The 8,913-nt window shown below is 38.5% G+C and overlaps 1 protein-coding gene across 4 annotated transcripts in view; it reads left to right on the forward strand.

The window, feature by feature from the left end:
* PDHX (pyruvate dehydrogenase complex component X) overlaps positions 1-3,848 on the forward strand; it is a 97,965-nt gene extending 94,117 nt beyond the window's left edge. For all 4 annotated transcript variants that reach the window (XM_073347928.1, XM_073347930.1, XM_073347927.1 and 1 more), the window contains one exon: positions 741-3,848. In XM_073347928.1, the coding sequence (XP_073204029.1) occupies positions 741-1,005 (265 nt within the window). In that variant the 3' untranslated portion in view covers positions 1,006-3,848. The remainder of the gene's footprint in view (positions 1-740) is intronic.
* Positions 3,849-8,913: the final 5,065 nt, after the last annotated feature.

Here is an 8,913-nt window from a genome sequence, read left to right on the forward strand (position 1 = left end):
GCCTTTGTAAATTGAAGCACCCCTCAGTTACATCTGGGGTCCAACCTGGCACACATCTGGCTCAGGTGAGGTGCAAAGCTGGCTTAAAGCTTGCACACTCCTCAGCAGTGGTGTGTACTCATCATCTGACCACAAGGATTAGGGCTTATAGATTCTATATATATTTGCATTGAGGCGCAATAGCTAGTCCCCTTCCTCCCTGCACTCTGCCTCTTTCATCTTTGTGCTCGTTTCTTTATCATACTTTTGTGAAATATTAGACAGTAGGTATTCTGTGAATCATTAGAACTTCGCTATGGTACAGGAGCTGAATTCAAATGCTAGATAGAGTTTTGCATCATATCTTTTATGTGCTTCCCTGCATCAGGCAACACCTTACTCAGCAGATAGGATTCATTCATAGGAGACAGCAGGCAGAGATTTGACTGCTGCCATCCCACTGGGTTTATTCCAGGGTGAGGGTCACTATACATTGAAATCAGACTCCCATTGTTAGAGGCTGCAGTTTTGATGTGCTGAATGGGCCTTTTCACAGATGCCTGGAACTAGGCCTCCTGTTCAGCCCATACCTCTCATTTTTTGGGCAGCGCTAATCTGTCTGGAGGAAGAAGAGGCTGCCACTGCAAATTCCCTTAGTAGTGACTTTTCGACAGCTGGGTGTATCTCAGTTGTGTGACGATGCGGTGATATCTTCCTGTAACACGTACAATATGTACATAAACTTTTCCTCCTTCCTTTAGTATTTCCAATCTGGGCATGTTTGGCATCAGTGGCTTCATTGCCGTCATAAACCCTCCTCAAGCCTGCATCCTAGCTGTGGGGCGAGCTCGACCCGAACTCAAGATTGTGGAAGATGAAGAAGGGAACGAGAAACTTCAGCAGCATCAGCTTATGACAGTGACATTGTCAAGCGACAGTCGGATGGTGGATGACAAACTGGCTTCAGTGTTTCTGGAATCCTTGAAAGCAAACCTAGAGAATCCGATACGACTTGCCTTACATTAAACTGATCAGGGATTGGCTACTTCTTTGGCAAAATACAGAACAAGGTTACAAACTGTTCCCCTCTCCTCCCCCGCTGCCCCAGAGAAATAGCGAATACTAAGCATGAGGGGGACAATTAAAATATTTAATTTATTTGAATTAACTTGAAAGACTCTTCAGATCCACCTGTGTGACCATTTCCAGCTCTCAAGTTTTATACTGTAAAACTGAAATAGTTAAATATTAAAATAGAGTTAATGCATTAAAGTTCTTTCACTGCTTAATAGCAACTGCACCAAATTTAAACACATACGTTACTGTTTAGTTAGAGAAGTTGAGAAAACCTTGGGACATTTGAGTGAGAAACATGAAATCAAAAAGGGAATAAGACAATGCTTTGTTTAAGGACTAAACTAGCTTTCACAGTGAGGAAAGCAAACGGCATGACTAAGCAAGATGGCCCTATAAATCCCAATCATCATTAAGAGAATCAAACCAGCTACCAGTTCAAGCAATTATTTTAGCTATTTAAATATGTGAAGAGGGTTCAAGCTAAAAACTTCTGTCAGAGTTGGGTGATATAAACTGAGAGAGCTCTGAGGTTTTGACAAGGATTTTGCTAGGGGTTCTACTTGACACTAGATAAGTTACTTTGGTTTGGTGACACATGACCCTATATAAGTTGGTTCATGTCACAAACACAAACTCAAACCAAAGTTTGGTTCATGTCACAAACTCAACTGTTCTTGACCTTCTACTTTCCTATGAGCTTTTCCAGATGAAAATAACAGAGGGCAGAAAAATTCTAGTGCACAAACCCCAAAGTACATAATGGATGTAAATGGAAAAACTCAAATAAAATAAAATATTAAATAGCCTATTAGCATCTAAAAGCTGGATTTGAAAATGCATTTAGCATTAGATTAATTAAAAACACATTTAAAGTGTGTGTGGGTATGCACTTCAGTATTTTAAGATCTCTACTTAATGTAGTGTCCCATAATGGAGACAAATAAATTTAATAAATGTGTCAGTAGGAGTTTTGTCATTTACTTCAAAAGAGCCAGGATTTCACCCCAGATATTTTTATCATTACAAACTTTCAATCTGCAATAAATTGTGAAAGTGATACTTTATTGTAATAATTTATTGGGTTAAAAAGTAGTCATGAGTTACATTAAATAATTTAAACATTGCCCTGTATCAAAATTTAATTGGTGTGTCCTTGTTTGACTATCGCAAATTGTAATAGTGCTTTTGCAGTTGTTCCATGGTATTGTTACCTGATGTGTAACTGAAAATTTAAGTATGTTTTGCAGACTGAATACCTTAATGAAAAATGATCTTTCTATCACATAGTGATACCAACTTCTTCATCAGACCTGAGTGGTGAAAGTCATTAAATTTTTGAAATTTGCATGAAATATGAAATTTTGTATACTGAACATTTTGCTCAATAAATCCCTTCTTTGAATGGAATGAATGAATGTATAATCACAAAGTGAATATCATAAGTAGATGGATACTGAATTCTAATTCAGTTTGAGGCTGAAGAATAGTAGCCTTGTATTTGGATTAGCACAATGGAATCCCTATTATGATAGTTTACTGTTATGTCATATGGAAACAATGGGGATTTCCAATGAAATAATTCCAATGAGGGGATCTGGTGACAACATAAGCCACTAGTGCCCCATTCAAGTCCTGGAGTCTGTCACTATTAGTGCCACCATATTTTGTTGTATGTAATTCACTACACCAATTTGTTCTTTAAGATCCAAACTTCTTAAGTATTTATTTACTCACCAAGTTGTTGCAATACTTACAATAGTAAGTGTATGTCTAAAACTTATGTCAATGTTCAGGTTGGAGTTTTCATGAAACTAGTTTGCTTCTTTAACTGATATAGTGTGAATGATGCAACATGAGAAATTTATAAACTATCAATCTGACACTGTATTTCTGATTACTTATATAGGGTTTACTATGCTATTATTCGTATACCCTTTTCGTATTGGCAGAATTTTGATATTGATAACTGAGATTTTCAAACTTGGATGCTTTTTAGGTTCTTAATTTTTAGACACCTAGACATATATTTTCTGATTTTTTTCAGAGGTGTTGAGCAGCCCCAGGTCCCACTGAAGACAAAACATCTACATATATAGTGCCCATGGTAATAATGAAGTTGAATAGATTCTAATGTGTTTGGATAGCTAAATTTAGTCTGCTTAGTAAAATTCGCCCTGTGATTTTAAATCTGGTATCTATTCTTCATTTCCTGTCCTAAAGGGAAAGTGGGGTTCATGTGTACTGGTCAACAGTTGTATGTTCCACCCCGCAGGAGGCCACAGTTCAGTGGCAGGCAAAGTGATTCCTACTTAAAATTTATACAGTCAGCATAGTTTGCAAATCGCTTTGGGAGCCACTGGAAAATGCTTCTATCATAGCCATGCAAATTAACTTCAGTGTGTGACATGTAGCTAACCCCTTCACAGCATGCAGAATGGTTACCTGTAAGCATCCCAACGTTGTCACTGGATTGAAACATAGTTGGTGACGTATGATATGTGCTGCCCGTCCGAGTGAAGAAAGTCTGAACAAGTGAAAATGTCTTGTGGTTTCAACCTAGTTCCAAGGAAATGCGTGTCCATATTACAGAGTAACCACACGATTTGGCACAGCAAATGACTGCTACAAGAGAAATGGAACAGCAAAAGTGGTGCTTTTTAGTATTAAAATATACAGCAAATATTTCATTCTGAAAAACTTAGATTTAAAAGTATTGTGGATAAGATGTTTCAGAAGTGTCTTAATGGTTAAAAATTAAATTGTTTTACTTTAAATAAAAAGCTTCAAAAGTATCATACCTCATGCGTTGTTCTTTGTGAATTTACCGTTGTCAATATCTTTGTCATATCTAAGCAAGAGACTCATGAAGAAGTGATCCAATTTCGTAGAAAGCAGGAGTCAGAAAATTGAAAATAGAGATCTATGAACAGTGTACTAACATTTTCTGCTGGGAACATGCTTCCTGGGAACAGGGATATGCTTGAATGTTGTGGTGGGGGGAAAGAGTTCCATACAGCTTTACTTTGAAAAGAGAAATTGAGAAAGAGGACCAAAAATAGATAACATATTTTGCTTCAAATGCATTCTGTGCTTGACAGCATGTCAGAAACAGTATGTACCTTCCCTATACTAATTAATTCCTAATTATGTTATCAGTGTAGATGACTTTCTTTCTGAGACTCTTTTTTTAATCTATTGTCTCTGGAATCATCCCAGATGTGAATCTCTAAAATAACGTGGGTACTGCAAAATGATTGGATAACACTATTTTTTCCCCTGAACCTCGTCTCGTGTGTTGATTTATTCCTACACATAATACAATGGGATTTTAGATCCCACTAATGACTAGGTCTATTAAACATTACAAAGTTCTGCTTTTTATCAGGCAAGCCAAAAATTTGATGTCAAAGATTCTGTATCAACACTGCCTTTGTGGACATGAACCCATGTATTTTGTGTGTGTTGTTGTAGTGGGTAAAAATTGCAGTGTATTAGGTGGAGAAAGGAATATATGTGGTATATTAATGAGAGAGCAACAGTTGTATAATTCTGAGCCATTGGAGCAAAGTATCCTACAGGCCTTTGTCTCAATGTGAAATAGTCAATGCAATAGATGAGTGAAAGTATGGAAATGGGTGGCTCAAGGGGTTGATAATCTGATACAAAGCCTTACTGTGCTAATTGTTTGTTGGTTTGAAACTGACTCATGCTGTTATTGAAAGAGAATTACTATTTGGTGGCTGCATGGTGACCTGTGGGAAATGAATCGATGGCTTCAGGTCAGATGCCCACAATGCAAAACACAGCAATGTAACTGAACCCATGCGGACAGTCTCGGTGAAGCAGTAAAGGATTGAGTAGAGATAAATTACCTCCTCACCCCCACATGTTATCCAGAAATGATCTATGATGGGGAACAATGTGTGGGAAGCTTGCATAGCTGCCCCCTTTGCTGTAGCTGTTCTGTGAATGAGGACCTTGCTCTCCAGGACTGACAATCCAGCATCTTTCACAAGTACGATATTCACTAACCTTCAAAGATATTGAAGAGTTCCATTGGAGGAGTGATAGATGGAGACTAGATATGACTTAGAATTACACTGTGGCAAACGGCAGCAAAGACACTTGAAAGCTGCGGTGACTGAAAGAGGGCAAAGCCTTCCACTGCTTGTCCCACAAAGAAAATAAGGCATGTTACTGACATCTCTCTTGCCAGACCAGACGGGCCTTTAGGCAAACAGCTTATCCAATACTCCCAAGATATCTGGGCTAGTGACATGACAGCTCACACTTCCTTTACTCGCTTGGCTTCTCTCCCAAGAGTTCTCTTCACTTTTCCACTAGACCATTTTGTCCTGGCCCATTATAGGCTGCTACAGGTTTGTGGGGTTTTTCCCCTCCACTAAATTCCTTGGAAAGTACTGTGCATTGTGATTTCCGTGGAAAGCACCTCCTGGACATGCACATCAAGGGAGTGCTCTCTGTGTGTGCACAGAAACCCTCTTTGGCTTATTCCAGGACCATATACAGTCCCCACAGCTGTGGAAGACAGAAAATTATGCTGGAGATTGATACGCAAATGCAGAAGAGAGAGACTTTTATTTTTGGTATTCCACCAGGCTAGTCCCCTACTACAACTATTTGTAGGAGTCAATAGCAAACATTCTTTGAAGCAAAGTAGCAATGTGGTGTGGTCTTTTGCATACCAATACCCATAGTGCTTGCTTATCTCATACAGCTGCTTGATGGCTATAAAGATTTGAATGCATGATTATGTGCGGCATTCAAAGTTACTTGAAATTAGGTACTGTATTTTTTTCCCTTTTATTGGAACACAAACTGCATAGAGAAGCTGAAACGAACTTTTCTGAGGTTGAAAGCAAAAGCATGGGTTAGTGGCAGAATACCTCCATGAGATCAGGCTGCCTAAGTGTGTACTCATCTATCTAGCAATTTGTAAGTGAACACCAACAGGAGTTCATATACCATGTGATGAGCATGGTAAAATCTAGAAACCCATGCAACACTATTAATAAATGATTTTATTACAGAATCTGTTTTTGGAATGAATTTGTAGACTTCTGTGGCACTTCTGTTCTTTATTCTATTGGCCTTTCCAAGGGCTATTATTTGAACTCACACAGAGGCCATTTCCATGCCATTGGAAAGCTGTTTCTCCTAACTTCCATGCATAAATGATGTACGTTACGTGCTCTAATTTACAGTTTGCAGGCCTAGAGAGAGAGAGAGGTTTCAAAACTGCAAAATTCATATTAAAAACTAACTTAAATGAAACTCTTGGTTCATGTGCTAAGAGCTGTTCACAGCATCATTCTTCAAAAACTAGTTTAATTAAACCGATTTATTCTTCTAATCTTCCAGTGTATGCATTTGTTTACCGTAGACTTTGATAGTTACTGATTTCTACCTTGCCAAATCAGGGCCTGCAGTTGCTTTAACTACAACTGCTGATTTACAGATAGGCCAGCAGAGGGCAGTCTGAGCAGCCCGGTTATCTTCTTTCAGCTCAGTTGTGTCTTTGTAGGCAGGTGTGGCTAAGCATTGTTGAAGGCTGTTGGTGTTTAAGTGTGTGCTGGAACTGAAGCTGTAGATCGGTAATTTTAGTGTTTCTGATTTGAAGTGTGCTGAAGACACCTGATGTGGATAAAAGGAATGATCATCGACAGGGGCTGTCGAGCAGCTTCCTCCATGCTGATGTCAGTTCCACAGCTTTCTTTGTAATTGGTTAAACAGATGGGGAACCAAGCATTTCATGCAGTTGAAAATACCCTTGAGAAAATGTAATTACTGTGCTCCCCCTCCCCCATTACTATATGTGAGATGCAATATGTCCATTATAATCCCTTTCCACATTGTGTGGAAAGACAGGAGCTTGCCTCAATGATACTAGCCATGAGAAAAGTGATCGGACATCAGGAAATCCTGCTGGAAAATTGCATTCACCAACAAAAAGCAGAAAATGAGGAAGAGTGGGAATATACATATAAAATGATTAAACTGCAGTGGATATATTTTACTGACACTTTTAGGCTAGGTAAACTATGTCTCCCTTCTGACCAGTGTATTTCCAGTTATCTACATTCATTGTGTTATACTCACAGAAGACAGGCTGTCCAAATACACCTGCTTGCTTTCTCTTCAGTGGCTGAAAATTGTTACCACACAGTTCTTTTTATGCAGGCTTATTCTATTCTTAATCAAAAGCACTTCAGAAAAAACAAATTCAAAGCAATAAATGGACCTATATACATGCTAATAAGACTACTAGACATCACCCCAACTCTACTGTGAGTTCTGGCAGGAGCAGTCCCTCAGCAACCCTTCATGCAGTTCAGGGGTCTGTGATCTGGAGTCTCCCAAGAGCTGGTAATCAGTAGACAATGGGTTTTTCTTCCTGGGTGTAGCTTCAAAAGGGTGGATTTGAAGTGGGTCATTTGCATTCGCTTATCCTCAGGTACTTCCTAGGAAGTCCACTTCACATGTATTGTTCCACAAAGCCCTTTAAAATTCCTTATAGAATTTCTTGAGAAGGTACATACATACAATGCCACAATAACACATACACAATTGCATTTTTAATACAATGGACCCCAAAGGTATTCAAACTAATTCAGTAAAGTTTAACTTCATTCAGTTAAGTTTATATAGGATAGTGTTAGTTTGTCACAATTGCGGTTTTAGTGAGAAAATTCTAATCTCCATTTTGATGATTTTGCATTGGCATGTACTAAACATATTAAAATATACTACTTTACTTTAGACGGCAGGTGCCTAGCCTGTGGAATTTTACAAATAAATTACCATCAGGTCTCTCACTACTATGATGTGTACTAGCTGAGGTACATCAAGGGATTTAACAATACAAGATAACTTCTCACTGGTACCTTCTTGCCTAGGGCCAGATCCTCAGCCGGTATAAAATAGCATAGTGCCACTGACGTTCATGGAGTCGTGCTGATTTATGCCTAATAAGGATATGGCCCTTTATTTTTAGTATCTATTAGAGAAGGCAGGTCACCAAACACTTTTGTCATTCATTGCAAAATCGATTTCCTGCAGCTTGCAAACATATGAGCTGAAATAATAACATTGTACTAAATAAATTTCACAGAAAATTTCAATATTCATAAGAGCCAAGCAGACTGAACAAATTTTTATTCTAATCAAGACTGTCAAATGCTGCAGTGTCCGAATGGAAAGTGGTAATGGCAAACACTTTCAACTATCTGTGAAAGCTGCTTTCAGCAAGTGAAATTACTTCCTGGTATTCTGACACTACAATCTTTGTTGTTTGCCGTGTTATTGTTGCTATTTTGGTCCCGGGATATTAGAGACAAAAGATGGGTGAGGTAATATCTTTTATTGAACCAACTTCTATTGGTCAGAGAGACAATCTTCAGGTCTGTATAGCTTGAAAGCTTCTCTCTTTCACCAACAGAAGTTTGTCCAATAAAAGATTACCTCATCCACCTTGTCTTACTACAATCTCTGTCATGTAGTCAGAAAATATTTTATAGTAGGAATCATCAGTCTGTACCTACCCTACCAGATGCCCCATATCTTATGATCCTCTACCAGAAATGGTTGTGTATTGATAGGATGTAGTTCTAATAGTCTGTAATTTTATATAGAATGTTTCATTCTTAAGAATCTCAAAGCCTGCACAAACTGACGTGCAAAAACTTCACCCTTCACTGAAATACAGGCATCTCTGATGTGAAATCTAGCATCTGTTCAGCAGCATATAGCATCAGTGAACTGCTGAGGCTACCATTCCATCCATTTGAGACTGCGAAGGGAAACCAGGCTAACAGAATGTAATTCCTTCTGTTGGAA

The sequence above is a fragment of the Lepidochelys kempii genome, chromosome 6 (genome assembly GCF_965140265.1).
Source record: "Lepidochelys kempii isolate rLepKem1 chromosome 6, rLepKem1.hap2, whole genome shotgun sequence".
Classification (NCBI taxonomy): domain Eukaryota; kingdom Metazoa; phylum Chordata; order Testudines; family Cheloniidae; genus Lepidochelys; species Lepidochelys kempii.